Source organism: Crinia signifera, chromosome 19 (genome assembly GCF_055691185.1).
Source record: "Crinia signifera chromosome 19, ASM5569118v1, whole genome shotgun sequence".
Classification (NCBI taxonomy): Eukaryota; Metazoa; Chordata; class Amphibia; order Anura; family Myobatrachidae; genus Crinia; species Crinia signifera.
The window spans coordinates 138,233,199-138,254,052 of record NC_139226.1 but is presented as its reverse complement, the minus strand read 5'-3'; the positions used below and the strand labels follow the sequence as shown (position 1 = coordinate 138,254,052).

At 49.5% G+C, this 20,854-nt stretch overlaps 2 protein-coding genes across 2 annotated transcripts; both read left to right on the top strand.

Annotated features, from left to right (window-relative positions):
- The first annotated feature begins 555 nt into the window (after window positions 1-555).
- Window positions 556-10,877, top strand: CENPS (centromere protein S). The gene is made up of 5 exons (XM_083163491.1): window positions 556-711; window positions 3,674-3,797; window positions 6,756-6,789; window positions 8,178-8,244; window positions 10,623-10,877. The coding sequence occupies exons 1-5, from the start codon at window positions 673-675 to the stop codon at window positions 10,767-10,769; spliced, it is 411 nt and encodes a 136-aa protein (XP_083019617.1). The 5' UTR covers window positions 556-672; the 3' UTR covers window positions 10,770-10,877.
- A 1,012-nt stretch (window positions 10,878-11,889) lies between these two features.
- CORT (cortistatin) lies at window positions 11,890-16,529 on the top strand. The gene is made up of 2 exons (XM_083161580.1): window positions 11,890-11,997; window positions 16,323-16,529. The coding sequence occupies exons 1-2, from the start codon at window positions 11,890-11,892 to the stop codon at window positions 16,527-16,529; spliced, it is 315 nt and encodes a 104-aa protein (XP_083017706.1).
- Window positions 16,530-20,854: the final 4,325 nt, after the last annotated feature.

Below are 20,854 nucleotides of genomic sequence, written 5' to 3'. Positions count from 1 at the left end.
GTATATATATATATATATATATATATATAGTGAGTGAGCGAGCGGCAGCTGTAGCCTCAGATTCTTATTACACTATATACTATAATAATGTCCTATGGGATAGTCATTAGGTCCCCAGCATGTTGGTCGACATGAGTTAGGTCGATAGGGTCATTTGGTCAACAGGTTAATTAGGTTGACAGTCAAAATGTCGACATGGTGGTTTTTTAACATTTTTTCTTGAGCCGACATGTGCCGACAGGCGGTATTTCATGCCCTACCAATCCACTAGGGCGTGGTGGGAAAATAAAATAGTGTGCCGAGCGCAGCGAGCCATGTGAAGGGACACAGTTCTATGTTTCAGTGTCCATGTCGACTGTGTCAACATTCTTGACAAAACAGTTTTTTTAACCCTCATGTCGATCTTTTCACTGTCAACCTAACCGTATGTCGACCTAATGACCCTGTTGACCTAACCCATGTCGACCTTCCTGCATGTTGACCTAATGGTGTCGACCTAAATGCTGGTGACCTAATGATCCATACCCTGTCCTATACAGAACATGGTAGCTTCGCGCTGCCGGTGTTTTGTTCTGCTCCGCGGTCCGTAGCTGCTGCGGCTCTTGGCGCCAAATCCTTCTGCTCGGCGGTGACGGAGAATCAGCTGAGACTCGGAGGAAGTAACGGGTCGTCATGGCGGAGGAGAGCGAGAGGCAGTTCTCCAACACACAGGTAGTGTCCTGTCAGCCGGAGGGTGTATCGGGTCCTGACCCGCAACTCCCGGTCCCATAGGCGGCGATACACAGCCTCATACTGCCGCCTGCTGGGTGTTCGCTGTATTTAACAGCGCTGCTCGTAGTGTTACTGTACGCACAGTGCCACCTACTGGCCACTCCTTGTATAACTCCTGCTCATAGTATTACTGTACGCACAGTGTCACCTACTGGTCGCTTCCTGTATAACAGCGCTGCTCATACTTGCTGAGCGCATTAGAGCCACCTACTGTCCGCTCCATGTACAACAGCGCTACACGTAGTGTTACTATATGTACAGCGCCACCTACTGCCCGCTCCCTGTATAACTGCTGCTCATAGTGTTACTGTATGTACAGCGCCACCTACTGGCCGCTCCCTGTATAACTGCTGAACACTTTTCTGTTTGTACGGCGCCACCTACTGGCCGCTCCCTGTATAACAGCGCTGCTCATACTGTTTCTGTACGTACAGTATTAACAGCGCTGCTCATACTCTTACTGTATATACAGTGCCACCTACTGGCCGCTCCCTGTATAACTGCTGCTCATAGTGTTACTGTACGTATACCGCCACCTACTGGCCGCTTTCTGTATAACTGCTGCTCATAGTGTTACTGTATGTACACCGCCACCTACTGGCCATTCCTTGTATAACTGCTGCTCATAGTGTTACTGTACGTATACCGCCACCTACTGGCCGCTTTCTGTATAACAGCACTGCTCATACTGTTATTGTATATACAGCGCCACCTATTGGCCGCTCCCTGTATAACAGCGCTGCTCATAGTGTTACTGTATGTACAGCGCCACCTATTGGCCGCTCCCTGTATAACAGCGCTGCTCATAGTGTTACTGTACGCACACCGCCACCTACTGGCCGTTCCTTGTATAACTGCTGCTCATAGTGCTACTGTACGTATACCGCCACCTACTGGCCGCTTTCTGTATAACAGCGCTGCTCATACTGTTACTGTACGCACACCGCCACCTACTGGCCGTTCCTTGTATAACGGCTGCTCATAGTGTTACTGTACGTATACCGCCACCTACTGGCCGTTCCTTGTATAACTGCTGCTCATACTGTTACTGTACGTATACCGCCACCTACTGGCCGTGTCCTTTATAACAGCGCTGCTCATACTGTTACTGTACGTATACCGCCACCTACTGGCCGCTTTCTGTATAACAGCGCTGCTCATACTGTTACTGTATGTACACCGCCACCTACTGGCCGTGTCCTGTATAACAATGGTGTCCCTATTGTTCCTGTGTACATATTGCTACCTACCTCTGCCTATATGATGTCACTGTGCTTTCTTTTACTGTAGGCACAGCGCCACATACAGGCTGCCACATGTATAAGCGCGCTGCTCATACTATATGCACACTGCCAAGATGGAAGTTTGCAGGCGTTCTCTTAGTAACCAGTCACAATCTACCTCTTATTTGCTTACTACAGTCTCCAACGTGATAGCTAGAATGGGATTCGTTGCTATAGGCAACATCACCAATTTTGGATGTAAATCTGTCCCAGGAGGCACTTAGGGCCAAATGTAATAGGGTGAGCGTTTCAGAAAGTGAGAGATTTGGGAGAGTTTCCCCATATTTTTTTAAAGCAGCAATCAATTACATTGCAAAATCAACCTGGTTTTGCAGTGTAAATGATTGCTGCTTTAAAAAAACATGGGGAAACTCTCCCAAATCTCTCACTTTCTGAAACGCTCACCCTATTACATTTGGCCCTAGGCCGGTTTCACACACTCCGGCTCCTGCCGGACGGTGAAATCCCGCACGGCCAGGGAGCCGTGCCGCACACATTAGTTGTGAATGGACACTATTGTGTCCATTCACACGGGACGGCCGCACGGCTGCAGCCGGATCCCACCACTGGAAGGGACGGCTGCCGGGCTGTGGCTATCCCCTCCATGATAAACTACTGTGTGCGGCACGGCTCCCTGGCCGTGCGGGATTTCACCGTCCGGCAGGAGCCGGAGTGTGTGAAACCGGCCTGAGTGTCTGGCCACCTCAGCACTAGGGATATCGATCCGTGGGCCAGATTCTCTAAGCTTCAAAAGTGATAAAATGGAGAGTGATAAACAGCCAGCCAATCAGCTCCCACCTGCCATGTCACAGACTGTGTTTGAAAAATGTCAGGTAGGAGCTGGTTGTTTATCACTCTCCATTTTATCACTTTTGAAGCTTAAAGAATCTGGCCCACTGTCTGGTACCTACTCTCTCAGGGGTGTGGCCATACTGACACTGGCCAATAGGAAGAAAGCTCTCAGATCTGGGACTGTACCCGGTTACATTGTGCCAGGCCCCCTGAGGGTGAAGACAAGGTGTTACCCAGGACAAGGGTCTCATCATGCCTTCCTGCTGAAGCAATGCTGTGCAACCTATTATGAACCTATATACAATAGAATAGAATATATTATATATATATATATATATAATAATATATATATAATAGAATAATATATATATATATATATATATATATATATATATATATATTATACACACACACACACACACACACACACGACCATTCTGTCAGGTTGCACTATGTTATAGATTGCGTTGGCAGGGGATATGGTCATTGGGTCTACAGCAAGTTGGTCGACAGGTCATTAGGTCGACAGTCAAAAGGTTGACATGGGGTTTGTCACTGTTTTTTGTGCCGCCAGACGGTATTTAATGCCTCCATCCACTAGGGTGTGGTGGGAGAAGCCTTGCGAGCGATGCGGTGCACTGGAAACTGTGTCCATGTCGACCTTCGGGTCAGAAAACAGTGAAAAACCCCATGTTGACCTTTTAACGGTCGACCTAGACCCTGACAACCAACATCGCTTGTGTCAGCCTTGGCCCAAGTCAACCAACTTGCTGTAGACCCAACGATCCCAACCCTGTGATCATACTGTGTGTATCTGCCTTGTCCAGCGCCTGAAGGCCGCCGTACACTATACCGTGGGACAGCTGTGCCAGGACATCGCCGATGATAAGGAGATCACCATCAGTAAGCAGGCCATTGCTGCCATCTCAGAGATCACATTCCGGCAGTGCGGTGAGTACAGAGCGCAGGCTGATACCGCGGCGGTGGGGGGCAGGGCCATGCTGCATTCCTCTACAGCATGTACAGGCGACGGATGATATCACTAAGGACCCAAGGGAGATCGCAGGGGCAGATGTAACAGGTGCAGAGAGACTTGGGTTATAATGTTTCTGTGCAGAGTAAATACGGCTGCTTTATTCTAACACTGCAATATAGGTATCCGTTTGAACACACCCCACCCAAATCTAACTCTCTCCGCGCATGTTACATCTGCCCCACCTGCAGTGCACATGGTTTAAGATGAACTTTGCTTTTGCAAACCAACCAGAATCACCCAAGTGTGTGACTGTCCCCGAGGCAGTGACAGAACCTCCCCGATATCAGGATCCCCTGCCGGGGGCAGTTACATCCTCCCCCCGGCAGTGATCTCCGCCCCCTACGCTAACAAACGGGCGTTCTACTCAGTGTTGCTGCAAATAAATATGGTGGAGAAATGGCTTTTTTTGCTGTTTTCTTTTCTTTTAATTTCTTACATTTGGAAATGATCTGATTATTGTTCATAGTAACTGACGTATTCAGCGCGTGAGGTTATTGCTCATTGGGCCTCATTCATGGTTGTACATAATACCGATGTTCACGCAACAGAGCGATGATCTGCAGACTGCAAGTGTTCTGCATGTGCCGCGGTACCGTTGCGGCAACAAGAATGCAGGCGTTTACCTTGTTATGTCTAAAGGCTGCGTACGGAATGTGCGACAGCTGCGACGGGCGTCTCTTCATCTTTTCTGGTTGGCGGTAATTACATAGGTGAGTGCGTCCGGACCTGAATTAGGCCCATTGTCGCTTACATTGGAAAATTTCCGTTTTAGAAAACTTTTTGTTTGATGTAACAGACACAACCCTTGTGTGCCGTGTTGCCGTTTCCTTAAGTAGCCTGTTGCGGTTTTATTTTGTTGCGTGTTGCCTTGTGTGGCGGTTACGTTGTGTGGTGTGTTGCGTTTTTTTTTTTTATGTGGCGGTTCCCTTTTGTGGCATGTTGCGGTTTCCTTGTGCAGCAGTTTCCTTGTGTAGCATGTTGCGGGTTCCCTGTATAGCATGTAGCGGTTTCTTTGTGTAGCGGTTTCTTTGTGTAGCATGTGGTAGTTTCCTTGTATAGCATGTTGCGGTTTCCTTGTGTAGCAGTTTCCTTGTGTGGCATGTTGCTGTTTCCTTGTGTGGCATGTTGCTGTTTCCTTGTGTGGCATGTTGCTGTTTCCTTGTGTGGCATGTTGCTGTTTCCTTGTATAGCATGTTGCGGTTTCCTTGTGTGGCATGTTGCTGTTTCCTTGTGTGGCATGTTGCAGTTTCCTTGTGTAGCAGATTCCTTGTGTAGCTTGTTGCTGTTTCCTTGTGTAGCATGTAGCGGTTTCCTTGTGTAGCTTGTTGCTGTTTCCTTGTGTAGCTTGTTGCTGTTTCCTTGTGTAGCTTGTTGCTGTTTCCTTGTGTAGCTTGTTGCTGTTTCCTTGTGTAGCTTGTTGCTGTTTCCTTGTGTAGCTTGTTGCTGTTTCCTTGTGTAGCTTGTTGCTGTTTCCTTGTGTAGCAGTTTCCGTTTCCTTGTGTAGCAGTTTCCTTGTGTAGCTTGTTGCTGTTTCCTTAAGTAGCCTGTTGCGGTTTCCTTTTATTGCGTGTTGCCTTGTGTGGCGGTTACGTTGTGTGGTGTGTTGCGTTTTTTTTTTTTTTTTTTGTGTGGCGGTTCCCTTTTGTGGCATGTTGCGGTTTCCTTGTGTAGCAGTTTCCTTGTGTAGCATGTTGCGGTTTCCTTGTGTGGCATGTTGCGGTTTCCTTTTGTAGCAGTTTCCTTGTGTAGCGGTTTCCTTGTGTAGCATGTAGCGGTTTCCTTGTGTAGCGGTTTCCTTGTGTAGCATGTAGCGGTTTCCTTGTGTGGCATGTTGCAGTTTCCTTTTGTAGCAGTTCCCTTGTGTAGCATGTTGCGGTTTCCTTGTGTAGCGGTTTCTTTGTGTAGCATGTTGCGGTTTCCTTGTGTAGCGGTTTCTTTGTGTAGCATGTTGCGGTTTCCTTGTGTAGCCGTTTCCTTGTGTAGCAGTTTCCTTGTGTGGCATGTTGCGGTTTCCTTGTGTAGCGGTTTCCTTGTGTGGCGGTTTCCTCGTGTGGCGGTTTTGTGCGCAGTGGTTTACTTGTGTAGCATGTTGCAGTTTCCTTGTGTGGCATGTTGCGGTTTCCTTGTGTGGCATGTTGCGGTTTCCTTGTGTAGCGGTTTCCTTGTGTGGCATGTTGCGGTTTCCTTGTGTGGCATGTTGCGGTTTCCTTGTGTGGCATGTTGCGGTTTCCTTGTGTGGCATGTTGCGGTTTCCTTGTGTGGCATGCAGCGGTTTCCTTTTGTGGTGTGTGGCGGTTTCCTTGTGTGGCGGTTTTGTGCGCAGTGGTTTCCTTGTGTAGCATGTTTCAGTTTCCTTGTGCGGCAGTTTCGTGCACAGCGGTTTCCTTGTTCAGCGGTTTCCTTTTGTGGTGTGTGGCGGTTTTGTGCGCGGCGGTTTCCTTGTGTAGCATGTTGCAGTTTCCTTGTGTAGCGGTTTCCTTTTGCAGTATGTCGCGTTTCCTTGCGCGGCGGTTTTGTGCGTGGCAGTTTCCTTGTGTGGTGTTTTCCTTGCGCAGCGGTTTCCTTTTGTAGTATGTCGCGTTTCCTTGTGTGGCGGTTTTGACGCAGCGGTTTCCTGGTGTAGCGTGTCGCGGTTCTCTCATTATACAGAATTATCTTTGTGTCCGGGTGTAAGCGTTCTAGGAGTAAATCAGGGCTGTTTCTGCTGCGTTGCCGATCTCTCGCCTGTGACTACCAATCAATGTGTCCTCTTTATATTGCTGAACAATTCACGTGAACCACTTTATCTTGATGTCCTTCCAAGATTTTAATGATGAGTTTTCCCAGTCTCTCTAATTAGAGATCTAATTTCCATTTTTTTTCTCACTCTACAGAAACGTTTTCAAAAGACCTTGAGCTGTTTGCACGGTAGGAGCGGGAATGATGACAGGTTCCGTGTGCTGCGGATCTCGCTATTTACTTACACTTCTATTGTATCTGGTTCCTGCAGAAAATCGCAGTTATTACATAGAAATCCATTCTGTGCATATTGTGAATGTTCTGGGGATAAGGATGTATTATTCTATGCAGGGGTACATTGGAGGGGCGTGAGGGTATAGCGGAGGGGCGTGAGGGTATAGCGGAGGGACAGGAGAGGGGCGTGAGGGTATAGCGGAGGGACAGGAGAGGGGCGTGAGGGTATAGCGGAGGGACAGGAGAGGGGCGTGAGGGTATCGCGGAGGGACAGGAGAGGGGCGTGAGGGTATCAAACAGGTGCTGGGGAAGGAGGCGAGGCTGTGGCACAGGGAAGTGGGAGGGAGGCGAGGCTGTGGCACAGGGAAGTGGGAGGGAGGCGAGGCTGTGGCACAGGGAAGTGGGAGGGAGGCGAGGCTGTGGCACAGGGAAGTGGGAGGGAGGCGAGGCTGTGGCACAGGGAAGTGGGAGGGAGGCGAGGCTGTGGCACAGGGACGTGGGAGGGAGGCGAGACTGTGGCACAGGGACGTGGGAGGGAGGCTGTGGCACAGGGACGTGGGAGGGAGGCGAGGCTGTGGCACAGGGGCGTGGGAGGGAGGCAAGGCTGTGGCACAGGAACGTGGGAGGGAGGCGAGGCTGTGGCACAAGGACGTGGGAGGGAGGTGAGGCTGTGGCACAGTGGGGGTGGTGAGGCTGTGGCACATGGACATATAGGACACAGGGTTGTGGTGAGGTGGTTCTACCATCTAGGTTTATGTTGCATGATGCATCAAATGTGGCAGATTTAGGTATTTGTATTTGCATGTCACACTGTTTGTGTTATATGTCTGATATTTACTTACTGCATTACTCTACTACCCGGCATTGTGCAGTCACCAGTAACATCTGCCATTCACACTGCCAAAAAAAAACATTTTCAATGTGATTTATCGAAAGGTGAGCTTCAAGGGAAATCGAACCCGATATTGCGTCCAATGCAATCGCACAAGTGTATGGGAAGCAATGCAATCGCACAAGTGTATGGGAAGCAATGCAATCGCACAAGTGTATGGGAAGCATTATAATCACTGGGCGACAGAGAGTTATAAACAAGAGCTGAGTGTGGTACACAGAGCGCATTGTGTAGAAATCAGCAGATGTGTTATACATGTAGGGGTGTCAGTATACCGAAACGGTACGCCAACAGGCGACCGTGGCCCCTGTGATCATGTGGGCCCGATCACATGGATCCTGGCTTCCCGCATCTTTCCTGCTGTTGCCAGACCGGATTCGGTCCCCCACCACCACCCTAATCCGTGTGCCTTTGTGCCAGTCTTATCTGAGTATTCTCATTATTTGTACAGACATGCCAAAAGATCCACCATTACTATGGAAGATGTGAAACTTCTGTCCAGGCGAAGCCGATCTCTGGTAATTATATTTCTCTCTGTTCGGGCTATTTCTGCTAGTAGTGTAGGAGAGGTGCGGGGAGGTCAGTGTATAGCGGCTGGGGTAGGAGATGTGCGGGGAGGTCAGTGTATAGCGGCTGGGGTAGGAGAGGTGCGGGGAGGTCAGTGTATAGCGGCTGGGGTAGGAGAGGTGCAGGGAGGTCAGTGTATAGCGGCTGGGGTAGGAGAGGTGCGGGGAGGTCAGTGTATAGCGACTGGGGTAGGAGAGGTGCGGGGAGGTATAGCGGCTGGGGTAGGAGAGGTGCGGGGAGGTCAGTGTATAGCGGCTGGGGTAGGAGAGGTGCGGGGAGGTCAGTGTATAGCGGCTGGGGTAGGAGAGGTGCGGGGAGGTATAGCGGCTGGTGTAGGAGAGGTGCGGGGAGGTCAGTGTATAGCGGCTGGGGTAGGAGAGGTGCGGGGAGGTCAGTGTATAGCGGCTGGTGTAGGAGAGGTGCAGGGAGGTTAGTGTATAGCGGCTGGGGTAGGAGAGGTGCGGGGAGGTCAGTGTATAGCGGCTGGGGTAGGAGAGGTGCGGGGAGGTATAGCGGCTGGTGTAGGAGAGGTGCGGGGAGGTCAGTGTATAGCGGCTGGGGTAGGAGAGGTGCGGGGAGGTATAGCGGCTGGTGTAGGAGAGGTGCGGGGAGGTCAGTGTATAGCGGCTGGGGTAGGAGAGGTGCGGGGAGGTCAGTGTATAGCGGCTGGGGTAGGAGAGGTGCGGGGAGGTCAGTGTATAGCGGCTGGGGTAGGAGAGGTGCGGGGAGGTCAGTGTATAGCGGCTGGGGTAGGAGAGGTGCGGGGAGGTATAGCAGCTGGGGTAGGAGAGGTGCGGGGAGGTCAGTGTATAGCGGCTGGGGTAGGAGAGGTGCGGGGAGGTCAGTGTATAGCGGCTGGGGTAGGAGAGGTGAGGGGAGGTCAGTGTATAGCGGCTGGGGTAGGAGAGGTGAGGGGAGGTCAGTGTATAGCGGCTGGTGTAGGAGAGGTGCAGGGAGGTATAGCGGCTGGGGTAGGAGAGGTGCGGGGAGGTCAGTGTATAGCGGCTGGGGTAGGAGAGGTGAGGGGAGGTCAGTGTATAGCGGCTGGTGTAGGAGAGGTGCGGGGAGGTATAGCGGCTGGGGTAGAAGAGGTGAGGGGAGGTCAGTGTATAGCGGCTGGGGTAGGAGAGGTGCGGGGAGGTATAGCGGCTGGGGTAGGAGAGGTGCGGGGAGGTCAGTGTATAGCGGCTGGGGTAGGAGAGGTGCGGGGAGGTATAGCGGCTGGGGTAGGAGAGGTGCAGGGAGGTCAGTGTATAGCGGCTGGGGTAGGAGAGGTGCGGGGAGGTCAGTGTATAGCGGCTTGGGTAGGAGAGGTGCGGGGAGGTATAGCGACTGGGGTAGGAGAGGTGCGGGGAGGTATAGCGGCTGGTGTAGGAGAGGTGCGGGGAGGACAGTGTATAGCGGCTGGGGTAGGAGAGGTGCGGGGAGGTATAGCGGCTGGGGTAGGAGAGGTGCGGGGAGGTATAGCGGCTGGGGTAGGAGAGGTGCGGGGAGGTATAGCGGCTGGGGTAGGAGAGGTGCGGGGAGGTATAGCGGCTGGTGTAGGAGAGGTGCGGGGAGGTCAGTGTATAGCGGCTTGGGTAGGAGAGGTGCGGGAGGTATAGCGGCTGGGGTAGGAGAGGTGCGGGGAGGTATAGCGGCTGGTGTAGGAGAGGTGCGGGGAGGTCAGTGTATAGCGGCTTGGGTAGGAGAGGTGCGGGGAGGTATAGCGGCTGGGGTAGGAGAGGTGCGGGGAGGTATAGCGGCTGGTGTAGGAGAGGTGCGGGGAGGTCAGTGTATAGCAGCTTGGGTAGGAGAGGTGCGGGGAGGTATAGCGGCTGGGGTAGGAGAGGTGCGGGGAGGTATAGCGGCTGGTGTAGGAGAGGTGCGGGGAGGACAGTGTATAGCGGCTGGGGTAGGAGAGGTGCGGGGAGGTATAGCGGCTGGGGTAGGAGAGGTGCGGGGAGGTCAGTGTATAGCGGCTTGGGTAGGAGAGGTGCGGGGAGGTATAGCGACTGGGGTAGGAGAGGTGCGGGGAGGTATAGCGGCTGGTGTAGGAGAGGTGCGGGGAGGACAGTGTATAGCGGCTGGGGTAGGAGAGGTGCGGGGAGGTATAGCGGCTGGGGTAGGAGAGGTGCGGGGAGGTATAGCGGCTGGGGTAGGAGAGGTGCGGGGAGGTATAGCGGCTGGGGTAGGAGAGGTGCGGGGAGGTATAGCGGCTGGTGTAGGAGAGGTGCGGGGAGGACAGTGTATAGCGGCTGGGGTAGGAGAGGTGCGGGGAGGTCAGTGTATAGCGGCTGGGGTAGGAGAGGTGCAGGTGTATGGTCACTTATGTATAAATGTCTTGCAGCATGAACACATCACCTGCTGTAGCGAGGAGATTGCGTCCAGCAACCAGGAGAAGAGGAAGAAGAAGTCGGTCGGCGCAGGGAAGGGTCAGCGACGCTTAGGGGGAGACACCACAGTGGCAGACAGCGAAGATCACAGCATGGCGTGAATGTCTGACTCCTCCCATCCTTGCCATCTGTGCTGCCCGCAGTACCCATACACCATGTATATATTAGTGTTGTATGTTATTCCTGTAGTAAAGTCTCTGTCTGTTAGACATCTGCAGCCAATTCCGTTATTCCGGTTGGATTTTTTTCTTCTCCTGAAACATTTCCTGATGCAGCTTTCTCTCTCACTCCAAAATCACGCCCGACAGTGTGTCCACTCTGTACCCAACGCTCAACCCCTCGCCCTGTGCCAGCCTCCGCTCATCAGCAGTCATACCCTACAGAGCTAAGTGTACCCGACGCTCACCCCCTCGCCCTGCGCCAGCCTCCGCTCCTCAGCAGTCACACCCTACAGAGCTAGGTGTACCCATTCTGTACCCAACGCTCACCCCCTCGCCCTGCGCCAGCCTCTGCACCTCAGCAGTCACACCCTACAGAGCTAGGTATACCCATTCTGTACCCAATGCTCACCCCCTCACCCTGAACCAGCTTCCGCTCCTCAGCAACCCCTGCTTAGGGGCAAATCTCTGCTGCTTTAGAAAATACCTCCACAGTGCGCACATTGGGGGCAGATTCCAAGGCTGTATCTGGACAAGGGGCACACATACAATGCCCGGGATGGATAACAGACACCAAGTTATAAGTCTGCCAATCGTTTCCACATGAAGCCACATTCATTGCCGTGTGCCCATAATCAGCCTGCACCTGGCAAACCTCCACTGAGTGCTCATCGTAAAGCCTGTATTGGGGAACCTGCAGTAGGCAGACGCACCTGGATATCACAAAGCCCCAGAATCCCTCGTTCTTCTGTTCTGGTGGCACTTGTAGGTGCGTCTTCCTGCGTGACACAAAAGGCTCTTCACTGGCTCCTGAATACAGGTACCTAGAAGGGTCCTCACAGATGTAATTCCCTGGGAGCGGGGGAGGATTTCCTCTTCACTCCCATCCCCTTCATCACTCGCCTTATTCTCTGTATTCAAACACAAGTGCTTCACCCTCTCATCTGCATCCCAGGATGGCGGTGACGGCTAATTACGCCCCATTGGCTGAGGTGTTAGCCCATCTGTCTATATAAGAGTGACGATTGCAGATACAGGCTACACCAGAGACTGCTAATCAGACATGTGCCAGTCCACGTTCACCACACAGCTCCTGCTGGTCCTCCTGGCATGCTGCTCCGTCAAGTCTACGGTCCCCAAGCAACACTACAGAGTGACAAGTGGCAGTATGGTATGTACCATGGGCAAAGGTTTTGGGGGCACTCATTGTGCCCATGGTAGTCTTTCCACGCTGCAGTCACTGGAGGCTGTAAGATGGGAGATGGCTCATTGCTATAGCGAATGGCATCATCCATACTCACAATGGGGCAATCAACATAAGCTGCATCCACTTCCCAGCTGCACTGCAAATAAATCCGGCCATACATCTACAGATCGATTGTCAGATCTGGCCGGTTGGAACTAAAACCTGGTAATATCTGAATGACAGTTTTTGGCAGTTTTCCAGCATTTCAAAGCAAATGGTCAACTTTCATTTGCTCTCATCCATTACCAGGATTTTGTTCCAACCAGCCCAATCTGACAATCGATCTGTAGCTGTATGGCCACCTTTACACTCCAAACTCGCACTTCTATTTAGAGTAATGGCGAATGGTTTTATTAGCACCTCTCAGTGCAGGTAAAATGGTCGGGCAAATATCTGTTTTGAGGGAACAAATGTCTGGATTTGCTTTAGGACCCCCCTTTCCCACAAAAAACACACTCTCCCTAATGACTATTTACATGTTTCAATTAGTATAATGGAGACAATAATGACAGTTAAATAATCCCCCCAGGAGCGTTGTGTGTGTTGGCTTATGCAGCCCCAAATTTATTTACAGTAAATAATTGCTTCTCAATGAAAAAAATAAAATGAAAAAAAAATTGGCCGCAATTGTCCCCAAATAACATTTTTTTTATACTTTTTTATTTTATTGCCCTAAAAAGTTCACTTTTTACCATATTTTTTTTCTTTTTTTCTTTCAAAGCACAAATAGAATGCCTAAAACAATGGAACTGCCTTCTATATGGTCCTGCTAATGAACTTGTCACTTTTTTGGGGAATCCGGGAAACTCTCCCCACTTTCTCCAGGTGGTTTACAGCCTCTCTGCGAGTGCGAATAGGTGATTTCTAGAAAGCGCAACAGAATTTCCTGCGCTATATAAGAAACTGCAAATAAATGAATTGTGTCTCTCGGGTGCGCTAGTTTAGTGATGCAAGCGCGCCCAGTAGTCTGCAAACTCGCACCTAACTGAATCCCTCACCCCCCTATGACTATTTCATGAGCACAGCTTTTGGCCTCCTGGTGTATCCAGCGTTCAGATAACTGCCCACGGTGCTGGCTATAGCTACCTAGGGGGCCCAGAATCTGGGGAGCCCTCCTGCATCTATCACAAATGAAGTATGAGGCGTTCTTGAGGAATTAATGCAGGTGTTGAACTAAGACACCGCCTCCACACGTTCACCTGAGGGTCTGGAAAGTCGGTATTTGTGTGTGTGGGAGCAGTAAGCAGAGGTTTTGCCTAGGGTGCCGTTTGCTGCGGCTGTCAGTAGAATTCCTGTGGCTGTAGAGATGAGATATCTGTGTGATTGCTGCCAGTGCAGGAAGTGATGGGAGCCTCTGTGTACATAGTGAGGAGCCCACATGGAAGCAGCTACGTCTTTCTCTGTCACCCTAATGATAGATCAATAGCAGCAATGGTAACTCTAGCTCCCAGCTGCTCCTTATTGTGTTATAACCGGAATGAGCGCAGAGTCCTCATCCATAACATCAGATATATGCCAACGTACAGCAGCGTCTCAATCAGAGTTCTGTGCCTGTCCCGGGTTTGTCCTGCATAACGGGTTATGACCACGGCATCTTATATTGGGGATCATCTTATCTCGGGACTACAGGCGGTATGATATCAGTGTATTTCCATGTATCTAGTCTTTGGCCCAGATTCCGAGCAGCACGTAGCGCCAATGTGCAATGCAGATGTTTGCGTATTTGTGCGTATTTTTCAGCTGGGCGCACATTTCCCAGAATCCCGCAGCGCAGGCGTTACACGCAGCATACGCACAAAGACGCGGATGTGGCTAGTACAGGTGGCGTCCGAAATGGGCTAGTGTACACAAAGATGGCACGTTCTATAGGCATTTTGGGTAGTGGCGTGGGCGTGTGCAAGCGGGGTCACTACCAGGCCCACAGCCATAAGAGGCCATTGTTAAATGAAAACACTGCACCAGCCATAGGGGGGGAAAATATGTTATGCAATTACCATGGCAACCACAGTCACATCATGTAGTGAGCAGAGAGACATTGCCCCTCTGAGCTGTCTGCACTGTAAAATCCCCACTCTGCCATTGGATAGCAAGCTCCTGTAAAGGGCCCCATACATCAGCAATTCATTGTGACAATTTTCAGATATGGAGATGATTGCCACAATTTATTTTAGATGTGTGGGCTCCCCCTTTTGGCAATCCCAATAAAAATCGCCAATTGCTTAATCAGGTTTTTAAACATGTTTAATAATCTGGTATTATCTGCAGATCTTTTTTATATGTGTGGGCATTCCCAATTCGTCTTCTTCATCTATTTACATTATGAACAGCAATCGATTGGGCAATTTCCAGATATGAAGATGCAATCTTTAGAATGAAAAATCTGCCGATCACTGAAATAAATCTGTAATGTGTGGGCAAAGTCAGATAGATTGTAAAATCCATTTATCTGGCCAAAAAATCCCTGGATCTAGAAATCCATAAATCGGGATTGCTGATGTATGGGGCCCATTACTGTGGCAGGCAGCAGGACTTGTCTTCTCTCCAGAGAGATTTTGAAATGGAACAAATTATCAATGTGAGCATAGCAAAGAAAAATGATTGCACTTATTTAAAAAAGCAACCTTAACAAAATTTATTTTTCATGCAAGATGATCTGCTGAGTTCTCTCTCAGTACTTGCATGCAGCAGCCATATTGTCTGCCCCACTATGAGGCTGCTCAGTAAGACACGGTTACACCTTATATACACCACAGCCTCCTGTGATCGCTGTCATCTGGCCTGAACCTGGTACCAAACATGGCTGCTTTATTACTAACAATGAGATCTGCCCCCGCTGTGTTTCCGGGAGCACAAGTGCTAATCCGGTATCCATGCTTTATTTATGGGACGACTTGTCAGATTAGGCAAAACTGACAAGAAGGTCAAAGATAATATAGCTCCCATGTCGACTTGCGTCTACCCCAGCGAGCGCGTCTAACACGGCGGTTCCCAGATAAGTGCCTTTATATGTTTAACCTAATAGGAGGCTGCATCTGAGAAAAAAAAGAAATAGGTGAATTGAAAGGAAATCAATGGCAAAATGAAGTTATATATGAAAGATGGAATTCTGCGATTGGATGTCAGCTGCGCCCTGGACAGTTAATTAAATCCCCTTCGTTTTACAGGCTCCTGTTTCAGAGATTCATTTACTTCATTTTTTTTTTCCATTTTTTTGAAAAAGTTCCAGGAAACAGTCCATAAATGTGACCATTAAAGCAGGTTATTACATTAAAATTGTAGAGGGAAGTGCAGCGGCGGAGCCGGCAGTACATTATCTGTCAGAATCTGTCATTTTCCTCTGAATTGCCTCCAGACTGATGTGGAGAAGGTTACAGCCCCCATATTTAAAGAACCACTGATGTCACACAAAAATAATGGGGCTGGATAGTAATTAGGCGTATGATTTGTTCTCTCTGTCCTGTTTTACTAACATCTGTGAAAAAAAAAAAGGTAAAATTATTTTATTTTATCATTATCAAATGCCACAGACTTAAATCACGGCATCGCTGGCGTCCGCGGAGGAAAAATTGTCCATTTGTAGAAGATTTAGCAAATGTAACGGATCAGCTCGCCTGGCTGCGGTCAGGCTGCGCCATCACTCATGCGTTCCCGTGACGCTGGGGACGCGATGTGAGCTGCGATATTTAAGGGTCTGGACTAATTCGAGAGAGAAAAACAAACACGTAGGACAGGACGGAATATCTGCAGCCCAAAACCTATTAACAACTAAAGCCAGTGTCCCCTCTTTTGTATCATATTTACCAAGAGGGTGCAAAGTGTATTTTTATTCTTAGATCCCCATAAGAAGGGCTGAAATTCATGGCTTGCAAGGACATAATGGCGCTGGCTGCAGCAGCGAGGGACGCAAGTTGGAAGTAATTATATCCACTTTGCGTGCGTACAGAAAAATGTGGTTATTGCCCGGTGTACAAACGGCCGCCATTATCATCGCACACCTGCAATACCCATATCCTTGACTGCGTACCAATCCCCATAGCCAATTTCTGCATATCGAATCAGACCGGCTCGCAGTTTGCTATCACTTGTTATGTGGCATCCTCCTGCGAATGTGTGGAAGAGGGCACGATGGACCTGGTTACGTAGGGACGCTCAGTAATATACCGCCTTTGCTAGTCATTTATGTAATAGAATGTCATTGCTTGGCCATGGTAACCCGGTCTGTGCTTCTCCTCGCCTTATAATTGCTGCAGGAAACGGATGAAGAGAAGAAAAGCGACCTGCTCCGCCTCCTGTCTGGAATGTTTGACTGGACGTCTTCTGAGAGCGGCGAGACGGCGATAAACAACGAGGAAGCCGCGCTACCCTACAGGCCACAGAGATCCATGTATAACACACAGGCGAGCAGGGAGAAGGCCGCGTGCAAAAACTTTTTCTGGAAGACGTTCTCTACCTGCTGACTCATGTAGGTGCGCAATTCCCGTGGCGATAGACCCTTGTCCGCCAACCTTTGCTGATGTATGTGACTTCATAAACTGCATGCTCACAGGCCCAGCACGCTCCACATCACGCGCTCACTGACAGGAGCATGAAACGCATCAACGTGCAAAAGTCACCCGAGAAGATGCCATCCATTGTACATGAGTGTAGGACCCTTTTTCAGGGGTTTATTTGTTGTAATGAGGTCATCTTCGTGTAGCCGCTCCCACCAAGGGGCGTATTGGTGTGAATGTAAGCTCTTACAAGCAGGACCCTCCTCCCTCACGTGCCCTTCCTTCTCTTGAGCTGCCCACACACCGTAAGATATTTCAGATGATATGGCCGTTTTTGACCGATCGGATCAACCAATCATTTAAAACCTTTCCGAGTGTGGGCATGAGGACGATCCAAGGCGCCCACCCGTAGGTCCCGCTGTCCCCTTCATGTCATTGTCGCATCGTTCATTATGCCTGCACACGGAACGATGTGGCCACATCATACACAATGGGTTGTTCATTGACGGAAAGTCTGCTGAAGGGGGCAGCGAGCTAGATGAACGACCGGCGGGTGCGTGCATTGGATTGTGATCGTGCCCACACACGGAAAGGTTGTAAACGATTGGTCGGAAGCGGCCATATTGTTAAAAAAATCTTACCGTGTGTGGGCACCTTAGTTTAATCAATCGTTCTGTGTGTGGGCATGATATTGTTTGGGGCCAGGAGTGTTCTGGATTTCAAGGGAAATTGTGCAAGAGATTGGATTGGTCATAAAATCTATCCGTGTGTGGGCACCTTCACTAAAACCATCTCCTACTCCATGCTCCCTTTAACCCCGATGTGTACAGTATGTCAGTGCTATCTGGTGATATACCCTGTACTTGTCCTGAACTGTAAGTCACTGTTTTCTTGCCTATTTATGTACAGTGCTGTGTAACTGGGCGCTGTGGATCCCTTGTGCCGTTGTATCAATAAAGCATAATAATATATAACAGAAGCTTCGTATTTACGTTGCATGATCTGGATATAGGGTGTGCGACCTGGTCGTACAGAATGCTCCGCCCATTAATGGGCCGGAACGACGTATAGGTGCTGTTACTGTGCTGCAGCCACACAACTGATCACATCGGGCTTCCTTATCACATATATCGCCGTGACCCAGAGCCGACCACCAAACCTGGCCACACCAGTTACTGGCTCATCATAGAATCTCAGTGTCAGAATATGTCCCACAAGTATAACATGTCTACAAATGTCAGACAATCCAATAAACACTCAGGCAGATGTACTAAGCGAAGTGATAAAGTGGTCGGTGATCACGCAGAAGCCAGTCAGTTCCGAACTGTCAAGTTACAGGCTGGGCTTGAAAAATGACAGTTGTGGGTTGATTGGCTGCTGCATTATCACCTGACACTGTATCACTTCACCAGGCATCTGCCACAATATACTGGGAGATATTTAGATTTATTTTTCCTATTGGATTTGTTGGACAAATATTATGATTAATCCAAAGGTTGTAAAAGTGACGTGTTGTGTTATATGGCAGCTAAGGGAGAGAGGCCCATATAACCAATACGTAACAATACAGTGTTCAAGGTACAGAAGATTGTGTTCCTGCCACCGGTGCTCAGAATGGGAAATTACTACACATCCCTGGTAGGGGATGGACGTCTCCTCATCTCCGCCTCTGGTGTATATCAAGGCCTGGATAACTGTAAGCCTGGTGTCCTAAGTACATATAACCCAACAAGACAGATAAGAATAGGTTCCCTTCACCAATATTCAGAGAGAGAGGGGGGGGGGGGGGGGAATAGCACACAGGGGTCTCCTCTTCTCCGCCTTGTGGGGGATAGGGGTCTCCTCTTCTCCGCCTCTCCGATTGGTGTGTAGGTTATAAATGTATTGTTTTGCATACATCAACTCCCAATGGTAGCATATCCATACATATAAATGGGAGAGAGTAGGCCAAATATAGCGTAATCCAATTTACTAAGACATGAACATGAAAAAATAGCAAGGAAAAACCAGAGCAGAATCCACAATAGGGAATTAGCGGAAACAATGCAGAACTTGGTGGTGAACACAGTTCTCAAACAAGCGCTTACTGAAGATGCCAGTTACTGGCACTCGGCAAGGGCTTGGCAGGTCCCGGGAATTATCGCCTTTATCTGGGTCTGTCTGCAGACACCGACGCGTTTCATCCCTTACTTGAGTCTTCATCAAGGAGGTTTCAAAGTGCATGTCAGTAGAGGTTTGTTTGAGAACTGTGTTTACCACCAAGTTCTCCATTGTTTCCGGTGCACTGAGCATGTGCGAGGCCATTCAGCGATAAAATAAAGCGTCTTTTTTCATCGCTGGCTGTACACAAGTTATTTGGCAGAAAACTGGCTTTTGTGGGTGTCTCCCGGGAGCGCTGCTGAAGGCATATGAATCTATATACATGACCAGCTCTGTCTCTGCAGCATGACCGTCCATTACCCCCAGGAATTTCATTTCATTGCATATAGAATCTATATAAAAATTTTATATGCATGCCCGGCTGTGTGTGTTACTGTACTGTGGTGTACAAGGACCTGATGCAGTGCAGTGCGGGCTGTGTGTGTTACAGTACTGTGGTGTACAAGGACCTGACACAGTGCAGTGCGGGCTGTGTGTGTTACAGTACTGTGGTGTACAAGGACCTGACGCAGTGCAGTGCGGGCTGTGTGTGTTACAGTACTGTGGTGTACAAGGACCTGACGCAGTGCAATGCGGGCTGTGTGTGTTACAGTACTGTGGTGTACAAGGACCTGATGCAGTGCAGGCTGTGTGTGTTACAGTACTGTAGTGTACAAGGACCTGACGCAGTGCAGTGCGGGCTGTGTGTGTTATAGTAAGTACTGTAGTGTACAAGGACCTGACGCAGTGCAGGCTGTGTGTGTTACAGTACTGTAGTGTACAAGGACCTGACGCAGTGCAGTGCGGGCTGTGTATGTTATAGTAAGTACTGTAGTGTACAAGGACCTGACGCAGTGCAGGCTGTGTGTGTTACAGTACTGTGGTGTACAAGGACCTGACGCAGTGCATTGCGGGCTGTGTGTGTTACAGTACTGTGGTGTACAAGGACCTGATGCAGTGCAGGCTGTGTGTGTTACAGTACTGTAGTGTACAAGGACCTGACGCAGTGCAGTGCGGGCTGTGTGTGTTACAGTACTGTAGTGTACAAGGACCTGATGCAGTGCAGGCTGTGTGTGTTACAGTACTGTAGTGTACAAGGACCTGAAGCAGTGCGGGCTGTATGTGTTACAGTACTTTAGTGTACAAGGACCTGGCATGGTGCAGTGTGTCAGACCCCTGTGCATAACACGCTTTACTGCGTGATGCCCCAGGCCCCGCCTCTTCAGTAGAGACAACTAGTTGCTGCACCATCTCGGCAGCGCGCATTCTGTACTGCCGCTGTGGCACCAAGTCTCTTTGCCTGGTTATAGGCTCCTGTCAGTGTACACCCATCTCTAGTCTAGGGGAAACATTGCACAGACTGTCACTATATCATACTGTAATACTGACACTAATAGTGGCCTGGACGTCACATTATCAATGGCTATACCACACACAGCCTGGCACCCATTGATGATGATAAATACCATGTACCACACACAGCCTGGCACCCATTGATGATGATGATGATAATTACAATGTACCACACACAGCCATACATGGTAATCATCACCAATCTCTGCCAGGCTGTGTACCGTACTAGCAGGAATATATATCATCCGTTTCTGGGGGTACAGTGTGTATTACAATTATACGATTTCCTTCCTTTCAAATCAAGGGGGTAACATCGGCGTATCTAAATATATTTTGGGATAAAAGGTAAAAAAGTTCCCTGACCCCATGGCTATCTGATCGCTGGGTTTTGGAAATGATAAGAGGAGCCATTAGGTCTGAATATCCCCCTATGACACGTGGGCCGCTGTCGGTTGTAATGTGAAGACTCGGTGACTTGCAGATCCCTGTATTCGGTGATAACCGCCCCAAATACTATTCTGCCTGAGAAATCAACAGCGGGAACTAATGAAACATTCTCCATAATAACCTACAGATCCATATACACAGAAATGAATCATATGTAGAGTAATTAATTCGCAGGCCGGCTTTTTAGAATTGATTAATAGAGCATTTGGAAGGCGGCTGTGAGTTATGTCCTGCACGGGTTAATTCCTTCTTAGCTTTGTCCGCTTCAGCATTTTTGTTAACATTCTATAGAATTAAAGATAAAACTCTTGTAGCCGCTGTAATGTCGGAGTCCTCTTTCCTGGCCAAGCAAT

Excerpts from the sequence above, each read along its gene's own strand:
- CENPS (XM_083163491.1), top strand. The coding sequence starts at position 673 with ATGGCGGAGGAGAGCGAGAGGCAGTTCTCCAACACACAG. Across the intron at positions 3,798-6,755 it reads GATCACATTCCGGCAGTGCG|AAACGTTTTCAAAAGACCTT; the intron begins GTGAGTACAGAG and ends CTCACTCTACAG. Across the intron at positions 8,245-10,622 it reads CCAGGCGAAGCCGATCTCTG|CATGAACACATCACCTGCTG; the intron begins GTAATTATATTT and ends AATGTCTTGCAG.
- CORT (XM_083161580.1), top strand. The coding sequence starts at position 11,890 with ATGTGCCAGTCCACGTTCACCACACAGCTCCTGCTGGTCCTCCTGGCA. Across the intron at positions 11,998-16,322 it reads GAGTGACAAGTGGCAGTATG|GAAACGGATGAAGAGAAGAA; the intron begins GTATGTACCATG and ends TAATTGCTGCAG.